Source organism: Pelodiscus sinensis, chromosome 3, assembly GCF_052426305.1.
Source record: "Pelodiscus sinensis isolate ZL-2025 chromosome 3, ASM5242630v1, whole genome shotgun sequence".
NCBI lineage: Eukaryota > Metazoa > Chordata > Testudines > Trionychidae > Pelodiscus > Pelodiscus sinensis.
Window position 1 is genome coordinate 79785375 of NC_143054.1, and position 26367 is coordinate 79811741.

The 26367-nt window shown below is 41.6% G+C and overlaps 1 protein-coding gene across 10 annotated transcripts in view; it reads left to right on the top strand.

The window, feature by feature from the left end:
- The window catches only part of CEP57L1 (centrosomal protein 57 like 1), a 92982-nt gene extending 67870 nt beyond the window's left edge, over positions 1-25112 (top strand). For 4 of the 10 annotated variants that reach the window (XM_075923091.2, XM_006123185.4, XM_075923092.2 and 1 more), the window contains exons 2-11: positions 7894-8038; positions 10792-10971; positions 13664-13785; positions 18006-18122; positions 18422-18499; positions 20845-20940; positions 21415-21492; positions 21612-21838; positions 23228-23372; positions 24662-25112. In XM_075923091.2, the coding sequence (XP_075779206.1) occupies positions 7897-8038; positions 10792-10971; positions 13664-13785; positions 18006-18122; positions 18422-18499; positions 20845-20940; positions 21415-21492; positions 21612-21838; positions 23228-23372; positions 24662-24886 (1410 nt within the window). In that variant the 5' untranslated portion in view covers positions 7894-7896 and the 3' untranslated portion in view covers positions 24887-25112. Of the gene's footprint in view, positions 1-488; positions 603-4525; positions 4936-4968; positions 5112-7893; positions 8039-10791; positions 10972-13663; positions 13786-18005; positions 18123-18421; positions 18500-20844; positions 20941-21414; positions 21493-21611; positions 21839-23227; positions 23373-24661 lie in introns of those variants that run through there. The other 6 variants (XM_025184724.3, XM_075923090.2, XM_006123184.4 and 3 more) reach the window with 6 other exon arrangements.
- Positions 25113-26367: the final 1255 nt, after the last annotated feature.

Below are 26367 nucleotides of genomic sequence, written 5' to 3' on the forward strand. Positions count from 1 at the left end.
TTGCTGCTTCATTTAAATCAAAATGGCCACCGCGCTGTGCCAATCAGCTGATTGTCGGCTCAGTACGTCAGTATATACGGGGATCTGCCGACCCCAGAATCCTGTAAGCCTCATGAAGGCTTATGGGATCTGCCGATGAAGGGTTCAGGGTTCGGCAGATCCCCGTCTAGACTGCCACGCTGTGCTGACAATCAGCTGATCGGCACAGCGCTGTGGCCATTTTTATTTAAATGAAACGGCAATTATTTAAATCGCCGCTTTATTTCCCTTTTTTGTGTAAACTAATCTACATGGCTCCGTTGATGGAGCAATGTAGTTTAGATGTACCCTTAGTGTCAAGAAAATGGTTTATACAATATTTGATTTTCCCATCACTGGTTATTTGTTAGCCTTATTTCACTTCCTCCCCCTTCAACTTTCTACTGAAGAGAAAATCATAAATCTAATTCTTTTTTCTCCCCAAGAGACATTTTGAATGAGTCTTTTAGCTTAAGAATGAAGTACAACTTTCACAGTGCCTTGATCAAAGAAGTTGTGTCCTGAACCTCTGTGTTTATCCAAGCTGGAGTCTATTATCAAGTATGCACCTTGCAGCTAAAAAGGTGACTACTCCCATATGTCCTCTCTGCTTTTTTTTATTTTTATTTTTTAATTCTTTTCTGTTACTCAATCATCTGCTTACAGCATGAAGTGGGACTTCATTAGGACTTAGTAAATGGTTAAAATTAAATATTGCTTTAAAAAAGTTGTGTGTGCCTGAGTGTTAGCAGCAGTGGGCATGTCTCCCAGTAGACTTGAGTTTTGTGGGACTGTTCCTCTTTGTTGCCCAACACTCTCTGTCCTGGTTGAAATAGAAAACTTCCTGTATTCAGTGGTGTCTGCTACTATATACACGTTATGCAGAGTGTGTACAGTTGGCAGGGGAAAGGATTGGAGCTTCAGCTGCTCCTGGTTATGCCTCCTCCTCCTCAGGCATGCTCACTGCAAGGAAAATCAGGGAAGGGGTGTGATGCTACACCTGAGAACAGGCTGGATGTTGGGGACTGGCCATGGCAGAGATGTGTAAGGCACTAGAGTCAGTGGCTGCAGGAGGAATGGCTCAATAGGGACTGACTGTGATAATTTATTCTGCATTAGCCATATGAAATGTTGGGAGGTGTGACAGCGGGTCTCCTAAAATAGGTAGGTGGCAGCTAATGCTACCACCACCACATTTCTATCTTGTTTACATTGGGGAGTTCTACTTTTGTCTTAGTGTTAAATTACACTGGTGCAAAATTCTTAGGCTACGTCTACACTGGCCCCTTTTCCGGAAGGGGCATGTAAATTTCAGCAGTCGTCGTAGGGAAATCCGCGGGGGATTTAAATGTCCCCCGCGGCATTTAAATAAAAATGTCCGCCGCTTTTTTCCGGCTTTTAAAAAAGCCGGAAAAGAGCGTCTAGACTGGCCCCGATCCTCCGGAAAAAGTGCCCTTTTCCGGAGGCTCTTATTCCTACTTCGAAGTAGGGCACTTTTTCCGGAGGATCGGGGCCAGTCTAGACGCTCTTTTCCGGCTTTTTTAAAAGCCGGAAAAAAGCGGCAGACATTTTTATTTAAATGCCGCGGGGGACATTTAAATCCCCCGCGGATTTCCCTACGACGACTGCTGAAATTTACATGCCCCTTCCGGAAAAGGGGCCAGTGTAGACGTAGCCTTAGATTTTTCTCTAAGTAGGGTTATAGTACATGCTAATTAAAATGATGATGGCAGGGTTTAGTGACAAGACATTCCCATAAGTTTAGAACTTGCCCTTCAGTGCATCAGTGGTGAGGCTTGCCTATGCTATGTTTTCCAGTTGGGAGTGAGCTGTTCTTTGCTCTTGTGTATCTGCATAGCATTGGTTCAAAATAACTTATCAGGATACACTAGGCAGCTGTTTAACCTTTCTCCTAATTCCTGGTGGAAAACAAAGTGGGACAATAGAGACCCATTTGGATTGTGTCAAGAAACAGACTTCTAAGCAGTCTCTTGCCAGCTACATTTGGCTCCAGGAGATAAAGCTGAAGCCAACATACTGTGAGGTTCTTGGTATTGCCTATGTTGTTGCAATTAAACTGAACTGCTGTTTAACATGTCAGATAAACAGTGAGTCATTTCTCAGTATATTTGAGGTTTTAGTGTGTACAAAAGTGAATACAATTATGAACAGTTCATGTCCAGTAGGTCAATTTTTAAGATGAATAGTTTTGTTTTCCCAAAATCCAAATCAGTATCTTTGATTTCTTTTTCTTTTCTCTTAAACAAAGCTATCATCACTATAGAATGCCTTACACTTTTAAGTTTGTACAGTAATTACTCGTTTAACACGTGCCCACATCACATTTTCGCAATAGCACGATTTTATTTTTAGGGAACGTTTTTCGAATAACACTACCATCCCCGAAATAACACGAAATAATCCAGTGGCGGACTATTTCGCGTGGTGGTATAAGTTGGTGAAAACAGTGGTAACACACGTGAACAGATGAGTACATGGGGTCACAGTGCTCATCCGCCCACTCACATGTTTATCTTTGTTTTAACAAACCGCAGCGACAAACTTGTGTTGCTAGATATCTAACGCTGATGTTGATGACCCAGCACCAATAAAAAATTGACTTTGCCACCACCACCTGAAACGCAACCCCCACCTTTTCCATTATTTTTAATGGGAAAATTGACCCCGCATAGCATGTTTTCACTTAGCATGAACATTTTCAGAAACGCATCTATAGGGTTAAATGAGGAATTACTGTACCACAAAACTGGGTGGAGGAGGTCTATGTTGCCAAGAGCGTGGACTCAGTAGTACTTAAGGCCTATACTAGTCATTGATATTAAAGTTCAAACAAACAAAAACTTTAAATGTTGCAATTAAACCACGTGGCCAATGTGTCAAAATATTTTCAGGCTTCTACTTCTACTGCATTTTTGTGAAAGTTTATTACTTGTCTGTAAAAAGTCATAACTGGACTCTGACTTTTTGTAGTGTTGAGGTGTCTAATAATTCAGGTGTCATTTGTGATAAAGATATACAATTAGTTCCTGTACATGACCATACAGCTATTCTACATTCTCCAGCTGTTCCATTTTAAATAGGATAGTATTATTGTAATACAGAGGGTGCTCCACAAAAACCGAGCATGTCCCAGAAATGCAGGCATGCTCTAACTAGATTAGAACAGGCACAGGCCATGTTCTAATCAGAGCTCAACACTACATTTTTGGATCTATATGTCCCAAAAACTGAACTAGATTTTTTTTCTCAGAAATCTTACCTTGCTCCATTAGCATTGCTGCACCTCCACTAATGTTAGTGCACTTGAGGCACTACTAGTGTTTTTACCATCCAGTTATCTAATCCCTACACAATGCAGAGCAAGATGAGTTGATAGCAAAATCTCCATTGGCCTCCTGATTTCTACAGATAAGCAGTGGCAGCAAACTCTTCAAAGCAGGGGCGGGCAATAATTTTTGGAAGGGCCTAATCCGGAAGTGATGGGGCCATAATGCTTCTTGGCTTCCCCACCATAATTGGTCTGGGGGTGGAGGAGCCCCTTTGCCCCCCTTCCCACAAGGCACCTATGCTCCTGGCAGGGTGGGAAGAGGCTTCACACGCTCCCCAGACCTCTCCCACCCTACCCCGGCCATGCAAGGAGCATGTGGCACTTCAGAGTGCCATGCCCTGCTCGCAGGATGGGAGGAGAGGTCACATGCTCCCCTGCCCCCAAGTCCTGATTGGCCTGGGGGCAGGGGAGCTGTGCGAAGCTTCCCTTGCCCTGCTTCCGCCCTGCACAATTGTACAGCACTGTGAAGCAGGGGAGCAGCAGACCTTCACTGGTCAGATCAACCCAGTTGGTGGGCTGGATCCAGCCTGCAGAGGCCTTTTTGCCTACCCCTCCTCCAAAGACAGAAAAGCTGATCTGGCTAGAAGTTGACACTGCTGATGTGAGTTGGGGTTGAAAATATGTTTTTTTTTTCTACACCAGGGAGGTTAGCAAAAGAACAGTTCTACTGGATGGAAGTGCGGACCAGGTCCTCTACAGCACTGTTTCTCAACCAATGGTAGGAGTACCCTTCGGAGTACTCAGGAGAGATCTGTGGGGTACCTCAGCACAACTGAAATTTGGAGAAAACCGAATTTTTGTTTTGTTTTACAGTGTTTTATTATCTTTGTACTTTTTACACCCAAAAATGTCATTGCCTGCCTGGCTACGTTTAAACAAATGTGTTGCAAGGGCAGAAAAAAATAGTCTGAAAACTGTAGGTACTGGGGCTACTTATAACTTTTTTTAATTGGTTACTTTATTTAAAAAAAAGGTAGAGAAACACTGCTGTGCAGGAGGAAAATGGTAGAGCTGAACAAGCTGGGGAGGGGAACTTTTGTGCCGCAGGCGACTGAAAAAGGACGTCGACTACTCTGGCCTAAGCAGGGATAAGGGACCCTGCCAACAGCGTCCCAGGCAGCTAGCTAGCGGGGCGGGGAGTCCGGCTCGAGGGGCGGACCCTAGGGCTGTACTGCGCGTCAGGCACTAAACAGCAGGAGGGGAGGGCCTGGGCAGCGTCTCTGAGCGCGGGAGGGAAGGCGGCACGTTTAAAGCTGGGCTCAAGCACTAGGCAGGCCCTGACTGCAGCAGTAGCGAGTCCAGCGCGGGGTAGGAGGCGGCAAGGAGGAGCAGGTCCCGCCGCGCCGCGTGTGGGTTAGTCCTTATCACGCCCCTTCCCGTGCAACCTGCCTGCGGTAGCGGGTGCCGAGGGCTCGGGCAAGCGGCCCAGGAACTAGCAGCGGCAGAGGCAAGGCCCAGCGCTGCTCTCCGCCTGCTCTGACGGGCGCCAGCTGCGTTAGGGTCCAGGTGACTGTCCGGGCTCCCACACCAGCTCCCTTTTTCATCGGGGTGACCCCGCAGCGGGTCGGGTAAGAGCCTCTCCGAGGGTGGCGGAGCTGTCTGGCAGACATGGGGGGCGGGTAGATCGGGGTATCGGCTTGTTGCTAGCACTCATCGCGGATAAACGCGGGCGCCTGGCAAGGTGGGTTGCTTTTGTGCTGCAGGTGAGGGGAAGGTACGTGCAACTGCCTCGCTAATGGAGCAGGTGAGCAGCGACTTTCTCGTGGTTTCATGAGCTAACCCCTCAAAGAACAAGTCAGTTAAAGGGTGACCTGCAAGGCGGGGGTGGAGAAGAGAAGAATGGGTTTGTGGCTTTATGATCTATTTAGATGGCCTGAAATAGCTCCCGCCCCACCCCTTGTGGTCAGTGGGGGCTGTGGTGGCAGTGCCAGCAGAAGAGGGCTGCTTGGAGCCACCTCTGCCCCCAGGAGCTACACTGGTACATGCTGGCTACTTAGGAGAGCAACATGGGCCTAGGTCAGGCAGGGAGCTTGCCTTAGCTCCTCTGTTCCACTGACTAGCAGACTCCTGAAGTAAGTGTTCACACCCCAGCCGTCTGCCCTAGCCCTGAGTCCTCTCTCATGCCCTAACTCCCATCAAGAGACCACACCCCAAGTCAGTCCTCACTCACTCCCACACCCCAATCCTTCGCCTGGAGCCCCCTCCTGCATCCAGAACCCCTCATTTTTAGCCAGATCCTGGGGGAGCCCTGAGCTTCTGCCTCCTTCCCTTATCCCTGACGGGGCTGTGTGTGGCCTGTGACTCTTTCTGGGGGTCAGTGGTCTGATAGTTGCCTCACCCTGCCATTTAGTATAGCTGGGTGCCTCTCATGAGTCATTGCCCCCCCGCCCTCCGGACAGCTGCCCGGCCTCCTCCCTGCCCCCTACTAACCCCATTAACTCAGAGGGTGAATGCCAAGGCAAACAGTAGCTGCAAAAAAGACATTATGGCCAAGGCAACTTGAGGATAAAGCCTCTCTACTCTCTTTCCTTGCCCGTGTCCTGCCTTTAGCCTGAGGGTCGGTCTCCAACAGTTCCTCCCATTACCTCACCATCCTGACCATCTCCCAAGCTGCTTGCCTTAGAGAAGAGGAGATGTGAGTGCCTCAGATGTACCTTGTCCTGGACAGCCAGTCCTGTAGTGCCCTGGAGCAGCTCTCTCAACATGCAGCGGGTGCTGCCCAGGCAGAGCTCTCTGCAGCTGGTGGGGGCATGCCTGACTCCGTGTGCAGTGCTGCTAGTTCCCCACTGCCTCAGCCACCAAACCCCAACAGCCTGCAGGGACCAAAAGCCTGCAGGGACCAGCACCCAACCCCTTTTCAGGGCATATTGTGAGAGCCAAGCAGGGCCTGCAAGAGACCAACAGGGTTTCCAAGGCAATGGGCAACTACATCAGGCCAAAGTGCCGCTGGCCCTGTGCTGCTGCAGCTGCCAGCATGTGGGGTAAGTGGGAAAGGCCAGGGCTGGCTGGGCAGCTGCAGAGCTCTTGAATACTCCCCCATTCTCCCCACCACTGCCAAGCATGGCACTTTCTAGCTGTCAGCAAGAGACAGCTGGATGTTCAGAGCCAGCTTGACTGGGAGCTGCTGCCCTTCTCTCAAACTCTAGTAAGGCAAAACGGGCCAGTGTTTGCTTTAATGGTATAGTTTCTTCATTTCCCTGCATTTATGGTGCCGCAGTAGCCCTTCTTAAAGTCTTGCTACACTTTGTGCATCAGTTCCATGTGCCATAAGCCTATGCTGATGCACTGCCCTCTGGTTTATCTCTCTATAAAAAACCTTTTTCCTGTGGGATGTATCCTGCACATCCCCTCCCCTCTCAGCTGACCAGCCTCCCCCCTCCTCGGTGCTCTGGGGGGTGGGGTGGGGACGAGCAGGAGTTGTGTTGCCTCCCCGCTTCTTGGTGTTCTGGGGGGGAAGAGGGTTGGCTAGAGTAGTGAGCAAGGGGCGTAACTCCCTATTATTGTTTTAAAAAAAGTTTCTAATTTGTCTTGAGCATCATTAATATCAAATTAGAGGTAAGGCAAGTAAAATACTGTTTATACATGATCAATAATCAACACTTCTGAAAAACTTTTAAGAAAAGCATTTCTTAATCTTATGCCATTTTTCTCTATTTTGAGTTGAAATGCATAGCTACAGTTCTTGAATATTTACTTTCTAATTTAAGTATCAGAATGGAACTTGAATTCATTAGCCCAGAATAAACATTTTTGGCTGATATCTGAGGGGTTACTTTCTTAGGAAGTTCTACTAGACTAAATCACTTATCCAGACTTCATTATCTGTATCTCAAATACGGTTAAACTGTGTTATTTTAGGTAGTGTAGGTATGCTCTCAAAAATCTGCTTCTGCTAAAATGTGGAAGGTAGGATTCTTTTGTTTTAAATAGATTCCTGTAGCATAAAATATTTAAACAAAAAAGAACGCAGATTTTTGATTGGCTATTAAGTTTCAGCAGTCTTAAAATTTAGACACCACATGTTTGTTTAAATAAAGACACCGTCACCTATATTGGTGCATTCAGATGTTTGTGATGGGGTAAAGTATATTTAGGAAAAAGAGCATGCTCATTCTACATTAATAAGACACAACTGTCTTGCAAATATATGATGTTTGGAAATGGGCTCATTATTCCTTGGTCAAAAAGTTAAACAGAATAGAGTGGATTTAGAGTGCAACAAGGAAAATATTGATAATACAATAAGATGCCAATGGAATCTGGTGGGTTTTGTGATGGTTTTTGTTTTGTGCGGGGAGGAGGAGGAAGGGAAGGACATCACAAGAGCCTACACAGCTCCCAGTACTTTTGGCACAATGTAGAAGGATAAGCAAGTCACCTGGTCCCCTGTTCTTTCCAACCCAAATGATTTCATTTGATACTACTTACAGCTTGTCCAATGCCCCATCTTGAACAAGTTGTGGGTAATATAGTAATAATCCATTTAGGAAATAATGGCATTATGTATATTTTTTCTTCTTCTACAGACCATGGATTCTGAATCAAAGCAGAGCTTCATAGGAAGCTTTCTTCAGCCTCCAGATAGAATGTTTGCTCCTACCTTTGGTCAGAGCACATTAAAGAAGGTTACAGCTACTACTAATGATGTGCTTCCTGCCCCAAACAACCAAGGTAACACCTCCCTTGCTTCCCCGCCCCCAAAATGTTTTTAATTCTGTTGATCAAATTGCCTCATCTATCCTACTTGTGGAAATTTGTCATTTAGCTCATTGGACTGTAGGCTTGTGTGGAAAGGGGGGTAGTAGAAACTGGTTGCCTAACTTTGGTTGCAAATTCTGTTTTGCTTGAAAATCGATGCTATGCTATAAAAGCAGAGGAAAATGCTGCTGTAGTGTTTGAAGTTCATCATTTTCTTTTTAACATATTTTGATTTGAAAATTTTATTTTTGTTTGGATGGTAGTATTTGCTTCCCTCTAGCTCAAAAACCATTTTACGGAAAGTTTATAGTTTGGTCCCCCTGGAAAACTTGAAGAAGAAACACAGTTGAAAGAACCAAGTTATAAATTGTTTTAGATATGAATAATATTTTTGCTGTTATGTGAATTATTTGCTATTAATTTTGGTAAGAGCAATGTTGGGTGTGGGAACATGTTTCTTTCTAGTGTGGCTTAACCATAGGAAGACCCTAAAGCGTGTGGATGAGTCTTAATAAGGTTCTTACACAAGGTTCTACTGCTTGAGTGTGTGTGTGTGTGTGTGTGTGTGTGCTGTTACTCTTCTCTCTTTCTCCCCTCTGCCTCTCTTCCCCCCCCCCCCTCCGGTCACTATTAGACTGCTATTATTTCCTAAATAGTCTGATAGTGACCGGGCCTTAGTCTTCAGGTACATTAGAGTGCCTGATGTAACTTGGCACACTTTTATATACAAGATGGGTTTATACCATGTTTCTACCTTCCAGTGCCTGATCTTGGGATAGTATTGCTCCAGGTTTAAGGCTGCTGTATATTAGAGCCATTGTATTAGCTGGGGATCACTGCAATATGATCCGTCGTGCTTGAGAGAAATAGGAGAAACTGGCAGGGAGAGGGGGCCATTATTTCCCTCTTACCCAATGGAATCCTTCATCTATGTAGGGGAAGCCTTCAGGCTTGTGTGTGCTATTGAACTGTCACCAAGAGATTAGTTTGTTTCAGAATCTGAGAGGCAATAGCATCTTTGTAGCAAAAGCTGTAGCTGCAGTGGTACTAGGGATGTTACATTTAGATGAATTGGCTAATTGAATAGTTGATGCTATTTGCCTTGACTAGTCGATAAGGGTGCCTCTGCCTTTGAAGTGCAGCAACCGCCCCAGGGCTGTAGCTACATTTCAAGGCGAAAGTGCTGCGGGGAGCCCAGGGCCAGCAGGGGACTCAGGCAATGCCCCACTGGCCCTGTGCTACCCGCAGCGTTTCAAAGCACATGGAGCCTGTTGTCAGCAGGGGACTCCCTGGCTAATTCTAGGGTCCACACAGAACTTCCGCTTTGAAGCGCCCTCTTCTCTCCCCACCCCACCCCTTGCTGCCTCTTTCTGATAGAGGCAGTGGGCAGGCGGGGAGCAACTAATCGGATAGTTGACACACTAGATGCTTACCAGATAGTCAACTAGTTGTTCACGTCCCTAAGTGATACTTCATCATAAATATCTGAAAGCACAGGTTTTTTTGTTTTTTGTTTTTTTTAAACCAAGTGTTACATTAGGGAACAAATTCTTGTTTGAGATATAAAAATGGCTCCCTCTCAATGTTATTCCAAAACATCCAATTTGGCCTTCAGTCTGTTCAAACCAATCATAGGATTCACTTAATGTTATGATGCTACAATAATATTAAGGTTGACTTATACAAGAGACTTCCCTCCCTCCCCCCAAAGGCAAGAATAGCTTAATATTCAAAGTACTGCCATTGTTTGATAGTAGAAGCAGTTCTGTGTTAATGCAGATATTGGGGAGAGAAAAATTCTTGGTTGCATATGGCAGCATTCAAGCTAGCTAAAACTGCTTTTCAGAGTTGAGAGGAAAATCTAGGATCTGTTAAAATGTACTCTTCTTTCCTGCCATCCCTAAGAAAATGCCCCTTCAAACTAGAAAGAATGTGCACATCTTGAGATTGGGTAAGTGAAGAGCAGAGTGTAAATCAAGTGCAGAAAATAAGTGATAAAGCCAGGAACCACACTTTCATTTCTAATCTCGGTAGCAAACCCATGCGGTGTCCCAACAGACCATGGTACCTCTGATGCAAATTGCTTGCAATCACTTCATTTAGTAAAATTTGGTGAACAACGCTTACCCGTTTCTGGAAAGTTCTGTGAAATCTAAAAATCAAAAAGTATTTCTCTCACTTCTCCGAAAGGCATTGCAAGCTAGACATTTGCATTGTTTAACTTAGACTAAAGACTAGAACTCAGGTTTGATGTTTAATTTACTATAACTTGCTGGCACTCCTTACTAGAATTTGGAGTGAAGATGGCCATACGCTCATAAAGTACATTCTGACTTACAACAAACATGTTTTGCATGTAGTTATAAGGTGTACATTAAATGTATTGGGGGTCCATAGACTCTCTGTTAATTTTTCCAGTGGGTGCTATGGATTTTTTTATTCCATTTATTATCTTCCTTTTTTAAAATGGTTTCTTCTACTCCATTTAAAAAGCAAAAGAAATATATGGCTTTAAAACACATATAGTACTTGAGGAAGCAAAACAACTGTTTCATGTATCTAGTTACAGTCACTGTGTAAAAAATACACTGTCTTTTCATAACTTTTTTTTGGGGGGGGGAATCAATACAATGTTTTTAATGGCTAACACAATCTTGTAGTGTAGAAAAACATTTTTAAAATCCATTATAAAGGTTTAACTTGTAATTGTTCTGTTGTTCAATTAGCCCTTCTGTCAGCCCTACAAACTCTTCAAGAAAAGATCCGTCGTCTAGAGTTGGAGAGGTCACAAGCTGAAGATAACCTGTGTTGCCTTTCCATTGAGGCTGCCCAATATAAAAAGGCCTTGCAGCGGGAAACAAACGAGAAAGATATAGCACATGGGGAAATGATACAGCAGAAAAAAGGTCTCTTTCCAGTGGTGGTGATTAGGGTGGCAGATCTGTCATGCCTTTTTATTTTTGTTTTTAATAAAACAATCCAATTAAAAACAATTTGTTTTTAATAAAACAATACTCTTAGTAAAAGGCATGAATTTAGGGGGAAATGGTGTGTAAAGTCACAGGTGTATCATTTAAAGTGTTGGGGAGGGATTTAGTTGTGGGGAATATTGGGTCCCCCTGACCCTGTGTGGGGAGAAGCCTTGATGATGGGAGTGTTGCAGAATCAATCCATCGTGCACTTTGCAGCAGTGGCTCCTGTCCCACAGGACTGGCCTGGCTCCCCACCACAAAGAGGAAGAAGAGTCCTCCCTCTGTGATGACTCAACTCCCTCCCCCTCCAGGCCCTGGCACTGCTGGCTGTGGCCCTGGTGCCTGGCGTGCTTCCCCCTCTTTCTTCCCCCTTCCAATCTGCCTCCCACACTCCAGGATTTCACAGGTTATGGAGCTGCAGAAGACAAAGGGAAGTCCTGGTATTCATGACATCTCTACCTCTGTGACAGCTTGTAGCTGCACTAATAAATAGAAATAGTCACTACAGCCCTTAGTTCTCTCAACTGAAGGAGTATTCATGTTTGTTATGACGAGCTGCTATTCAGTGCAAGTCCTAGTTTCAGCTTTGAGGCATATAATCCTATCCAAACATCACAGTTTGTGTCTATATTATTTGTTATAAGTAGTGCTTTTTTTGTGACGGTATACCCCGGGACTGCATACCGGCACCTATTTTCCTATCATACTTTAATTAAATGTGATTCCCCTCTGGTGTACTGGTACCTATTTGCTGAGGCGGCTTGGCTCCCGATAGAAGCCCGCTTGGGACATTCAGCGCAGCTCTTAAAGGGGCCTCAACCGCATTTCGGCTTTCAGCACATTTTTTTCTTCAACAACTTTGAGCCTGAAGTACTGGCACTTTTTTTTCTTACCAAAAAAGCACTGGTTCTAACAACCAAATATTGCCTTTCCAAAGGAGTTACTTTACAGTTTGGTACTAAATAAATGGGCTTTAAGTATAGGATTAATGTAACCTATCGAATAACTTTCAGGCTATGTCTAGGCTATGGGTTTTTTGCGGGATACCAAAGATTTCCTGCAAAAACCCTGCCGCGTCCAAGGAATGTGTTTGCTCTTCTGCCTTTTTTTGCAGAAGAGCAAACGTGCTGTTGTGGGGAGCCCTGTATACCTTGTTTCGCAAGGTATAAGGGCTCTGCTGAAAGAGGAGGCTTTTCTGCCATTTGGTGCCATCTAGACTGGGCTAACTGACAGAAAAGCTTCTTCTGCAAAAGTGATTGAAAAAAGCTGTGCAAATTGCAGCACTCAATTTGCATAGCTTTTTTTCGATAAAGCCCCCTCCTCTAGACCTAACCTGAGGGGAAAGAAGTACATGAGGGCGTTAGGCACTCTGGATAGTATGCAGCCCCTCTGAGTCTCTGCTTGCTGAAGTAGCCTGGATGAGATGTCCTGGGTTTTTTTTAGGTGTGCCACCAACAAACATCCCTACAGGTCAGTACTCAGTGCACTCCCCATCTGACAAAAGGTATTGAGGGGGGCAGAGAGATCCAGATTCTAATTAGTTTTATGATGGTATAAATTGAGAGTTAATCCCATGAAGTCAACGGTAACATAAATTGGGAGTTAATCCCATGAAGTCAACGGTAACACAGATCTGGCAGGTCTGGACCTGGAAACACATCGTGAGTCTTGCACATGTTAAAATACTTCCTGTTACCTACTTCACGGGCTCAGCCCAAGCAACTTTTTATATCTTAAAATAAAATCTCTCAAACATCTAAATCTCCAAGAACAGAGGGTGAGGGACAGGCTAGATCAGTGGTCACCAACCAGTAGATTGGGATCTACTGATCGATCTTGGAGCCTCTGACAGGAGATCCTGACTAGTTTGGCCAAGAGGCTACCAAGTGCTGGCACTTCAGCTGCCATGCCCCGCACTGCTGCACATCTCCTGCCCTTTGCTTTGGAGCTGCCCCTCACCCTAGGGAGCCTCCTGCTTTCTGTGCGGGCAGGGGAGGGAGAAGTGGGGTGCTGATTGTCAAAGTGCAGCCTCTCCCACTTTGTATCCTTTCTCCACAGACCAGAGAGGGAGCACAATAGGATTTGGGGCGGAGTTTGCTGGCTGCTTTAGGGAGTGGTGCAGGGCCAGGGCAGGAGTGAGCCTGCCTTAGCCCCACTGCACCACCAACCAGGAGCCACCAGCAGTGCCCAGCTGCAGCCCACATCCCAAACTCCTACCCTAGTCATGAACCCCTTCCTGTACCCTAAGTCCCTGCCCCAGCCCCAAGCACCTCTGCATCCAAATTCCATCCTAGAGCTTGCACCTAGAACCCCCTCATACATCCCAACTGCCTGCCCCAAGAGCAGTTGAGAGACCCTCTCACACTCCAGATCCCTTAATCCAAGACCAGAGCCTACACCCCAATCCTCTGCCCAGTCTGATGTGAGTGAGAATGGGCAAGAGAGGGAGGATGGAGTAAGCACAGCTGGGGCTTCGGAGAAGGAGGCGGAGCAAGGGTATTTATATTTGAGGTAGATCTTGGATTGTACTTAATTCAAAAAGTTATCTTGTGCTCAGAAAGATGGTAGACTACTGGGCTAAATGTTACTCAAAATTAAGTATTCTGCTGTTTGTCTCTCTCCACAGATGTTAGTGTGCAGTTAAGTGCAGCACAATCCCGCTGCTCCCTACTGGAGAAACAGCTGGATTATATGAGGAAGATGGTTTTCAATGCAGAGCTAGAAAAGAATATGGTTTTAGAGCAACAGGTGAAGTATTTAATATAACAATAAGGGCATGACATTTAGAAATGGTAACAAGTATTTCCTGTATATAACATCTCTCTAGTTCTGCTCAGATTGGTAATGACCGAAAGTGATTCTCTGACAGCTATTCAGAGAATGACACAAAATGGCTTGCTGATTTGATGGAGTTCCTAATAAATAAGCTATCCTGTTTCTATGTTAGGCATGGCATACTCAGAAGCAAGCTCTGTAGCCAAGATCCATGCCACATCTGTTCGTTATAAAATCTTTTAATGCTCTAGGTATGGCTGAGGTTTGTTTAAATTAGGGCTGTGTCTAGACTGGCCAGTTTTTTCCGGAAAATCAGCCGCTTTTCCGGAAAAACTTGCCAGCTGTCTACACTGGCCGCTTGAATTTCCGCAAAAGCACTGACTTCCTACTGTAAGAAATCAGTGCTTTTTGCGGAAATACTATGCTGCTCCTGTTCGGGCAAAAGTCCCTTTTGCGCAAAACTTTTGCGCAAAAGGGCCAGTGTAGACAGCTGAGATTTGTTTTGCGCAAAAAAGCCCTGATTGTGAAAATGGTGATCGGGGCTTTTTTGCGCAAAAGCGTGTCTAGATTGGCCACAGACACTTTCCCGCAAAAAGTGCTTCTGCGGAAAAGCGTCCGTGCCATTTTAGACACTCTTTTCCGAAAATGATTTTAACGGAAAACGTTTCCGTTAAAAGCATTTCCGGAAAATCATGCCAGTATAGACGTAGCCGAAGGAGTTTTATACACAGCTGAACAGTATAATACAGCTTGGCATTCCACACTTTCTCCCTGTTTAAGTTCTACATTCCCAATATTTATGCTATCACACTGTCTTTAAATTTAAGTGTCTCTGAATCATACTTGTTTTCTAATTACACAACCCAAACTTGTAACTTGGTCATCTTGCTGTTCATTAGTAGCAACTGTTGGCTTTGGATGGTCTAGAATCCTTGCTGTTTTGTTCTGCATCTGCTATTTGTTCCTTCTGGGGAGCAATCTGTACATGTTGATTGCTGTTTCTCTGCTGGCAGTCTTAATCACATATGATCTAGGTGCTGAATTATATATATATTTTAGGACAGCTGGAGTTGCCCATCCTTTTCCTCTGTACTAGAGTCAGCAGCTCTCTAAAAACACATCTACACTGCAGAGCTATTTTGGGATACCAGAAGTGCTGTGTAGATGCACCTTGATTGATGTCTGTTTATAAAAGTGTTCCTAGGCCCTTTTGCCATTGTTCCCTATTTGGCTACTATTTCCATGTCTAGCTATGTTGTTGATAGATTCTCTTCCAACTTTGGGAAAGAGTCTATTGCCAGCAATAGCTCTGAGTTGTTTTTCTATCAGCACTTGTGCTGAACTATATCTGGTAGCTGCTATTGGTGGTGTTCAGTAACTCAGAAAGCAAGAAATGGATCTTCCTGCTATAAGATTTTCTTGGCTATCTGTATTGCTCTCAGCCTTTCCATTCATTTTCAGTTAATGTGGCTGCTAGTAGTATGCTCAATCATATTTTGTTCAGAATGACTTAAATTGGGCTGTAGGAAATTGTGTTCCATTGTCCATGACAAGTTCTGGAATACCGAAGTGAACAAAAGTGTGCTTTGGCTTCTTGATAATACTGCAAGATTGTATCTTCCAAGTATATTATTTCTATATACAGTGAAACCTTTGTTATCTGGCACTCCGTTAACCAGAAAACTTTAACTGGCATTGCCCCCAGCCAAAATACTGTCACATCTTCAGGCGCACAGGCCTGGTTTGGTTTACCACGATTGGCTTAACAATTTTTTTATTTAAGAAGTACTAATCATCTTTAATTCAAAATAGAAATGTGAGACCAACTGCCTCACACTACAAAACTACCAATATTAAAAACTTGAGTTTTACTATTATTGTCCGTGGTTTTTTCCTAGGATGATGGGACCCTCAGATAACAGGAATGCCCTAATCCTAGAGCATGCCAGATAACACAGGTTTTACTGTACCTGGGAAAATAGTTGTCACCATTCCTCGATGGGTCACAACTGAGAATACCAAATTCAGGACAAACTACTGAAAAAATAGGGCAGTAATACCCAAAAACTGGTGTATATTCTTATGTAAGATATATACTAAACTAGCACCAAAAAATCTTCTGTCTGGTGAGACAGGCTAATAAGTCACATCTGTAGCCTCCTTAGGTAGTCGAGTCCTTGTTGGAACACCCAAACACTAGGGATGTTAGCCTGTAGTCGTTCCCATAGAGGCATTAGTGAGGGAGGCAGGCAGGCAGGCAGGAGCTGGTACGTGTGGGGAGCCAGCTTTTAAGTAGGCTGGCTCCCGCCTCTTCTCTCTTTCCACCTCCTCCCTTCTCCCCCTCTCCCCCCCGCGCACGCACACACACACACACACACACACCCACCGCTGCTGCCTCTGATACAGCTGCAGCAGCATGGGGAGGAGGAGAACTGTGTGTAACTGTGAAGGTTAACCTATCAGCCCAGGCTCGTTGATTACACCATCACATCCCTAGTTTCAACCAACTTTCCTGGTCCTTAGGCTTACCACCACTCAAATTGTCAGAATAATTTCTTTGGAATCTTTTTAAAATTTTGGTATTACATTTACTATTCTCTAGCCATCTGGCACCAAGGCTGATTAAAGTGATATATTACATATCACAGTTACAACTTCTTCAGTTTTGTGTTAGAATTCCTTCAGAATGCTTGTGTGAATAACATGTTTCTAGTGACTTATTACTGTTTAATTTATCAGTCTGTTCCAAAACCTCCTCTATTGATACCTCAGTCTGGGTCAGTTCCTGAGATTTGTCACAGAATGAGAATCTCCCTCTCATCCTCTGTTGTGAAGATGGATGCAAATAATCTGTTTAGCTTCTGATCAATGGTTTTATGTTCTGAGTGCTTCATTAGCACCTTGATACTTCAGTGGTCTGACTTTTTTGTATTTGTTAGGCTTCCTGCTTCTGATGTATTTAATGTTTTTGAGTCTGCAAGTTGCTCTTCGAATTCTTGTTGGTTTTTTTTTTTTTGGTGGCGTGAGGGCTGCTTAATTTATTTTTTACTTTTGCTTTGTCATATGCCTAATTTATTTTTTACTTTTGCTTTTACTTATGCTCCTTTCTAAGTTCCTCAGTAGGATTTGACTTCAGTTTTTAAAGGATGCTTTTTTTTGGCTTCTAACTGCTGCTTCTATTCTGTTTAGCCACAATGGCATTTTTTGATTGTCTTGTTTTGCTCTTTAATTGAGACATACATTTATTTTGAGTTTCGATTATGGTGTTTTTAATAGGTTTCCATTTAGCTTGCAAGCATTTCACTCTTGTGATCGTCATTTATTTTTATTTTAACTAGTTTCTTCATTTTGTGTTGGTCCTTTCTGTGAAATGCTACTATTGGGGGCTGCTTTGGTATTTTCCCTTCTAGAAAGGTGTTACATTTAATTATATTATTATGATTGCTATTATGGAGTGGCTCATCTATATTCATCTCTTGAACCTGATTGTACTCCACTTAGGACTAAATTTGAGAATTTCTTCTCCATGGTGAGTTCTTGGTCTAGCTGCTCCAAAAAACACTCAATAATATCTAGAAATTTTATCTCTGCATCCTGTCCTGAGGTGAAATGTACCCAGTCGCCATAGGGGTAGTTGAAATCTCCTGTTATTATTGAGTTTTCTGTTCTTGTAGCCTCTCTAATCTCTGTGCACACTTTACAATCCCCATCCTACTTAGGTGGTCAATAGTGTATTCCTACTGGTATATTCTTATTATTCAAGCATGGCATTTCTCTCCATAGAGATTCTATGATACGGTTTGATTCATTTAAGATATTTTTACTATATTTGACTGTTTCCTTTCATGTAGTATACCATTCTCCCACCAGCATGATCTTTTGCCATTCTGGTATATTTTATACCCTGCTATTGTAATGTCCCAATGTTATCATCATTGTTTCACCAAGCTTCTGTGATGCACATATCAATGTCCTCCTTTAATACCAAGCACGCAAGTTCACCCCTCTTAATATTGAGACTTCTAGCACTTGTATACAAGCACTTAGACTGCTTAGTCTACCTGGCATTTTTCATAGCACTGAACTTAATACTTAAAATTTACTGTTTAAACAAAGCTCACTGTGGTGAGAAATATGATGTGTCGAACAGTTTTATTACACTGACAAATTCAACTTTGGCTTATTCTTTCCAGACTCTGCTTCAAAAGGAAAAAGATCAGAATCAGATGGAGCTTCATGCAAAACTTGAAAAACTTGAAGCTCTAGAAAAAGAGTGCTTCAGACTTATCAGTACACAAAGAACTGCAGAAGTACGCAAGCCTACTATGACAATGTGTAGTTAAAGTTCGCTTATAATTTCTTTAAGATTGTCAATCGTGTTTAAAATACACAGAGCATTTATCAACTGTAGCACCATCAGAGGAGTGTAACATATCTCAGTCTTCACTTTGCATTCTAACTCTGACTTATAAATATGAGGAATTCAAGCCTGCTTTTCAAGAGTCCTTCAAAATTGTTAGTCAAAATTACTAGATTGCAAGGTACTTGCCAATTTTGATTCACTGGACCAGCCTTAAACGTGATTAACGATACCTGTATTCTCTTTCAGGACAAGATCAAACAATTAGAGGAAAAGCTTCGTGAAGAAGAGCATCAGCGTAAGCTAATACAAGACAAAGCTGCTCAGGTATGATAGCAATAAATCAAGTAATTTGGCTAAGGAAATACTATTTATAGTCAACGCTTAAAAAAAACAAAAACCCTGTATGTTTGTTGGAAAAAATTCTGTAAACTCGTTTTTGAGTTGTCAATCGAATAAGCTTTGCTTAGTGAAGTTTATATTTTAATGTATATTTGGCTTCTTCTGGAGTCATCAGTTCCATAGGTAAACCTGAGTTATGTTTTTAAACTTAAGGCAGGGATTCAACTTTTTTTTTTTTTTTTTTTAAATGCAAGAAGAATGCAGCATGCTCTTCTCAAAATTAGAGTCATGCTCATTGAATACACTAAATTTATTGTAAATTCTTAGAGAATTCATTGTTTAAGTTAAAATTAATGATAAAATGGGCCTGGTAAGCAACATAGCACCCTAAATTAGACTCTGTCCTGAACTATCTTAATGGAATAAGAGACATTCCATATGGCTAAAATTCACTGACATCTTTTATATTTGGAGACCGTTTAAATTGTAGGACTCATTTTTCACTATTAAATGACAAATTTCTTCAGAGGTTTAAAAAAATAAGTGATCTACAGAGACTTCCATAAAACTGTTTTTTCTGCTGGGGCTATCATTTTTCCTGAGTCATTTTACTTACACTAAGAACACCGAGGCTATGTCTATACTGCAACACTATTTCAGGATACTGGAGTATCCCAAAATAGCTATCCCGCGTCTTAACAGCAAGCCTGTTATTTTGGGCTTGCTATTCCGACATTCCTGTAAACCTCATTCCACAAGGAGTAAGAGAAGTTTCAGAATAGTGTTCTTTTGAAATAAGATACGCAATTTGCATAGCTCTGAGAGAGAGCCATTTTAAAAGAGGGCTATGGATCCTCATAGCCTAACTCTCATTGAGAATCATACTAGCTAGCAGCCATTTTGAAAGAGAGCAGAGTCTTTTGGAATTTGCTGTAAACGAATACTTGTTCTTCACCTCTTCTGTTGCAACAACCTAACAGTTACATAAATGAAGGGTCATCTAGTCCAGCCACCTGTGTGAAGTATGACTAAGTACAGCTAGACCAATCTTTTCTTGTCTGGTCCAGCCTATTCTTAGGGTGCCCCCACCTCCAAAACCTATTCCAGAAATTAAGTATCCTTATAATTATTAAGATTTTTCCTAATACCTAACCTAAATCTCCCTTACTTCAGATAATGCCCATTCCTTTTTGTCCTACTTTCAGGACAACACCACAAGTGTTCATGGTCCTCTTTATTACACTCCTTAGCATATCTGAATACTGTTATCAGAACTCCCCTCAGTCATCTTGTCTCAAGACTAAACCTCTCCATATAGGTCAGATTTTTAAACCTTTTGTCATTTTGTGTTGTTTTCCTCTGACACACTCCCCAGTTTATCTTTTTCCTAAAATGTGGCATTCAGAATTGGGCACAGTACACCATATGTGGCTTCACTAGTGCTGAACAGAGCTGGACCATTACCTCCCATATTTTATATACGGTCTGTATTTGAGTAAGGAGCGAGATTCTCTTATTGTAAGTGTCACCATTGCAGTTGCCTCTTGCAGCAGTTCCAGCAAAAAACCTCACTGCCTTCTGTTATCAGTCTGGTATTTTCAAGAATTAGCTTTTGCCACTGGCTGCCCCACCCGTCTGGGATTCCCTGGGGATGGGGCTTTCCAGTCCTGTTGTTGCCTGGCCGGGGCTCCTTGGGGACAGGGCTCGCTGGTCTTGCTTCCAGGGCTGGCGCGAACCGGGACTGCATGACCCAGTAGTTTGCAGCCTGGTGGTTGGAAACCACTTCTTTAAAAGGATTAATGGTATTTACCTTATTAAACTAATCTTGTATAGACAGCAGTAATTGTAAAGTAATCCTTAGAAAAGTTTGTGATGTTGACAATGGGACTGATGCTAAATGTTGCATGACAGGTGATGGATCACTCTATAATTGCACTATTCTGTGATTGTTCTGGAGCATCTGGCTTCAGCCACTTTTAGAAGACAGGACACTGGGCTAGATGGACCATTGGTGACTTAATATGTCCGTTCTTATGTTGTCTAAACCCCTCTTCTGCTTTAAAAGGCCATTAGTTGTAGAAGTCGAGAGTTCTAGTTGCTGTATTTCAGTATGGAAATTGCAACACTACCTTGGAGATAGCAACGTATATTTGATCCTCTGACATCCTGTGTCATGTTCAGTCTTCACATCCCCTTTTATAATCTTCATGCCTCCCAAGGAGTTCGGTTAGTAATGCATCTGATTAATCCTCCTTCATGTATGGATGACAGTTCAATCTGTACTATTTAAAAACTTTTGATATTAAATGCTTTTCTTATTATTATTATAGCTTCAAACTGGACTTGAGATCAATAGAATTTTAATGTCTTCCGAGTCGCTGCAAAATGAACCAAAAAAAAGAAACAGGAAAAAGAAAACTGCAAAGGTAACAAGCAAGTTTGTCATTTGCACAAGTGCCATGACTTGTAAAACTGGCTCTGTGAAATGCCACAGAGCCATTGCTAAATTTATCTGTCACTGTACAGTTAATCTGACAATTCAATCTTTTTACTGAGACTTCTTCCATATTTGGGAGACATAGGAAAATGTTAATACCTATTAAAGGAGATGAATTGAGACATTTCATTGCTTTTGTATGCAATGATGTGTTGCTGAAGTGTAGCACAGACTTGCTCTCAACAGAGGGGAGGGGGAAGGTTTGTTGACAAAATATTTCGGTTGTGCTCTTTATAATTGTAGTGTGATAGTACTTAGGGTCCTACTTCATGACAAATTCCTATTTGCTAGGCACTGCACAAACACAGAACAAAAACAGACCCCGTTTTAAAAGTTTACAATTGTTCTTTCTAATCAGACTGTAAAGTTACACTATTAGGCAAATGTGTCTTCTGTCTGTCAGAAAAAATCTGCTCTGAAGAAAGTACATCCTCCACACTTTTGTCTAAAAGCTGGGATGCTGCCTTTTGTGGCTGGGAAGGTGAGCCTGGTTAGATTCCCATTTAAACATGTGTTCATGTTCTTTTAAAAATAAGCATTTTCCCATTTATTACCTTGATTATAGCTGCTTACAGAAACTTCCTTTTTTCCACTCTCAAGTCTGCCAGTTCCAGCCATTCTGTTAGTGCAAATGTACAAAGTATCTTGCATCTGATGAAACATCGTAGCCCATGTGTCTTGTCACGGTGTCCAGAACCAGCTGAACACAGGATTTCTAGACGAACTATTGCTTGCAAATCTGTATCCTCTTGTTCCACCTCTTCTGTCACTGAAAATCTGTCTGACCTTCTGCTGGCGATACAAGATGAACTAGGCCAAATGAGCTTGTAAGTATGTATCTGTGTATTATCTCCCAAACAATAAAAAGCTGTGATGCTCTGACTAAAAATGACTGGAAGTTGCAGAGAGGGACTGTTTGAATACTTTACTAGCAGATGTTTAGGGGAATAGGGTTTGAGTGGATCTTGCAGATAAAATTTTCTCAGTAGGAAGCTCTTGTAGCCTTACATTTAAACAACCCGATGAGCAAATAGTGGAGGTTCTTTTGGGACTTTCTTTCTTTCAAAGCCATTTACTACTTATGATATTGGAGTAACAGACTAATGCCTAGAAGATATCCCTATCCTCAGAGTTACACAGTAAAATGGTATGTTTCCTTTGGGATAAACCTTTTATTTAATCCCTAGAAGAGTAGGTTATATTGCTCAAAGGGTATTGTCAGTCACAGTAAGGTCAAAACTGGCAGGAGGCCTGAGATGAAGGGACAGAAAGGACAACTGCATGGTTTGATGACTAGGTGTCCTGCTGGTATCTATATAGTCCTTATAAATAGTAAAGGGGGTAGGGGGTTGAATCAACATAGTATTTTATTAAGAATTTTAGCATTGTTGGTCCTCATTCTTCACAAAGCTATAGCTAGAACTCCCTTATTAGTTGTGTGCCAAATCAGAAAAACTGTGTGCTTTAGAGTAGCAATTTAATCTGGAGGAATTTTATGAAGAGAACAAATAGTTATTGATTTATTTTTTTTCAGTTTTGCTCACTTTGTGCTAGGCATTTTATGGTATAAAAGAAGTCATGGCCCTTTGCCCCAAAGATCTTGTTGATCAATAACTTGTAACTGTAGTCACTCGTGTGTAGCTTTACTCCATGCCTTAGGCATCTATAAATGACACTGTCTCTTATTAGCTTGTAGAGTGAAATGCTTGAAAGTGTGATTGCCAATAGCAACAAATTATGGAGTTAATTTTGCCCAGTAGAATTCTTAATTTTACTTGATTGATTTGACAAACCGTAATTGGTGGTTGTAAAACAAGTTTTTTCTGAATTCTGTTAAGTGCTCAAAGTAAGAGGCAACTTCAGACAGGGATTGGACTCGGCAGACAATATACACCTAATGTACACTGGTTATTTACTTTAAGATCTTTAATTTTTCACATTCCAAATTCCCATTGTGCATGATGCTGCAGTACCAGCACACTCTGGTGCTTATTTATTCAGTCTTACTAGAGAAATGGTTATGATGTAATAGAGTATACTATAGCTGTAGGCTCAGAGTAGTAGGAAAATAAGTAATGGAAAAATTTGAAAGTTCGCATATTAACAGTATTAGTTGTGTAGCATGGTAGTTAACTTCCTTTCTTTGCTACTGAGGAGACCTCCTGGAGTTGAAACTTGTACAGTGTACTATTGTCTAGTATATTTATCTCTAACAGTGAGCATCAAGAACTCTTGAAGCAGATACAAGAAACTCAAAACTGTGAAGTTCGTGAAGACCTAGAGCGTGAATTGGACTGTCTTGTAAAGCAAATGGAAATTAAAGGGGAACAGATATCTAAATTGAAAAAACACCAAGCCAGTGTAAGGAAATACTTCTAATTAAACTATTAAAGCTAAGCTATTGGAATACAGTGAAAATGTTTCATGCTGTTGCTAAAACGAGTTTCTGCCTATATTTAGAATGTACAACCTCATTGGGATTCCAAGACCAATCGGTTTAAACAAGAAACTTCTTTGAAGCGTGTGTCAGATTCAAACATTCGTCCCTATTTCTATTTAGAAAGTAATGGTGGTTTGGATGCATTTTAAAGGGTTTTTGGTTTTTTTTTGTGGGGGAAAAGGGGTGGTTTGTTGGGTTGTGTTTTGTTTTGTTTTTTTGTTGTTGTGTTGGTGGGGTTTTTTTTTTGTATGTGTGTTAAATCTTAAATCCACATAAGGAGCACTTGAAAATGTGTCCAGAATTTTTTTTTCTCATAATTTCTGCTGGAGTGTCCTTCATTGCAAGTTTCATACTGTGTGCAAGTGAAGACATTCAAAAGCAATTCATGCTAATATATCAACTTCATGATTGATATTTATTCTCACAAAGAATTTAGGTGCTTAGATATAGTGCTTGATATTGAACATCTGGAAATATGCTAAAGTGTAAAACATTTCCATAAATGGGATATTATAATTGATACGAGCTGGTCTACATTGAAAAGTTATATCTGCATAGTTAAATCTCTCAGGGGCAGGAGAAATTAATACTCCTTGAGAGACATAGTTAAAATGACTTAATCCCTAGCTACTGTCTTTCAGGGAGGTGTATGATCTACAGGAGAAAGAGATAAGGATCTTGCGCAGAAAGGGTTTTTTGCGCAAAAAGGAAACGTTCACACTGCTTGTTTTTGCACAAAAACCCTTTGCCCAAAAATCGACTGGAAGAGATTATGCAAATGAAGCACAAGAAAATGCTAATCCGCACTTCATTTGCATTGCCTCTTCCGGCTAAGCTTGTAGTGTAGCCGTAGCCTGCCTCATCTCTGTAGTGTAGACACACTACACTATAGAAGCCCTGCAATAGAGCAGCTAGAGCTGTGTCTGTATGGCATTTTAAGAGTAGACCTAGCCTTAGATGAGTGGCTCTGTCTCTCTCATACAAACATTTACATTTTGAATTTTACAAAAAGTCTTGTTGTTTTAATTATCTTTATTTACATTTTCAAAGTAAAGTTATAATACTTGCTACTTTTATAGAAATTAGCTTGATAAGCCAATCTATCTTATAATCAGTGTTTGTTTGAGAATGTGGCTCTTAAGAGGTGCCTGGGTCTCTGGCCAATATTCTTTCTGAGCATAAAGTTTTTATTCATTATCTTCATTTTTAGGTCCACAAATTAAAGCAAAAAGTTCAGAAATTGAAGAAACAGTCAGCTCATGTCCTCCCAAAATCTGATGACCTAAATGGAACAAGAGAGGTTTCAGTTACTCCAAGCAAAAGTGCATCAAAAACCTGTCCTGTGCAGAAAAGCAAAAGTTCTCTTCATCTGTTAAAAAATGCACAGAAACTTCAATCAACACTGAAAAAAGATGATATCCTGTGGGAACAGTAGTAGTTCCTATAGGTAGTGCCTCTTACTGACATGCCAAAAAAACCTAGTCTGACACTTCATAGGTTTGGATTTAAGAAATATTAGACCGAATAAAATGTCTAACTTTATGCAGTGTCTAAAAATATATGCTTGTCTAATAGTAAATGTTGAAACTTAGGTTTGAGTTGAACACATTCATTTTCCATGTAGCTATGCATATTTTTAATAAAATACGTTTTAAACTGTTTCATGAAGTATCCAAATTTCTTAACTGACAAAATAAAACAATCTTTGAAATATATAAGAAATGCAACCTGTTTCTTTTACCCGGTTTACATTTGAGGAGGAGGATTTGCACATGCTCTGAAATAATTATGAAGTACAGGAGGAAGGGAAAACTCCTTAATGTAGGACAGAAACCCAGGACTATCACATTTCCTCCATGCTCAAGAGAAATACTTAAAGCCTGCTTCTGTATTCCTAACAAGGCCAAAATTCCCATTAAAGTCAGGAAGAATCTTCTTTCTTGTTAAGACTGAAGATTTGGGTACAATATCTTTGAACATGCACTTGCTAATATTTGAATGTAAAATTATCTAGGGGATAAACTTTAGAGCCTGCATTCATGAGCTGATGTTGAAGATTGTTTTGCAGGGGGCATTTGGCAATAAGTAACTTGTAATGATAGGGTAAGAATGTCTCCTCTTCTTCCCTACTAAGTACATTTTTGAAAATGTTCTGGCTTGTATTACATACACATACCAGTCAGATGGTTTAAACGGCTTGTATTGGTTTCAATACGACATGAGTTATTTTTATTAAACTTAAACAAACATTCCTCACAACTGACTCTTTAATGCTGCCTAATTATACTTTAATGCTAATAAGACACCATTCATATTACTCCCACAGTTATGTTTTTTAGTATGACTCTTGCTAAGCTTTTGAACTGGATATGTGGAAGGGAACAATCCATAAAAATCTAAGTATATGTTTAGCCTAGAAAACTCTGTCAATGAAGCTTGCCTAAATCATGTAATAAACCAATGTAGTGGAAAAATGTATAAATGTGGCTGAAGCAATTGTGTGGACTGGGCTTAGAACCCTAAGCCTGAATTCAATTATGTAATAAGTGACCCAATCAATTACTGCTGTGGAGTTTTCAGACTCATAGCTGCTTGCTATTGTTACTAATATAACAGTCAACTCAGTCATGCCTCACCATATTTTTTGAAACTTGGCATGTGAATATGCATAACTCAAAGATGCTTGATGTGAAATGTTTCCTGTAATCTATATCCATTTTAAACATTACAAGCTGCTGAACCTGTATATGCTATTTTTGTGCATATACAATTTTTGTATGTGAAGTTAGAAATAAACAGTGTGAATCTGGTTTTAATTCTAAATGTGCTAATGAGGGCCATTAGGGATATATTAGGAACCTAATGCCTCAGTATTCAAAACAATGACTTATGAATGGTCTTGTTTATCCTATAAGC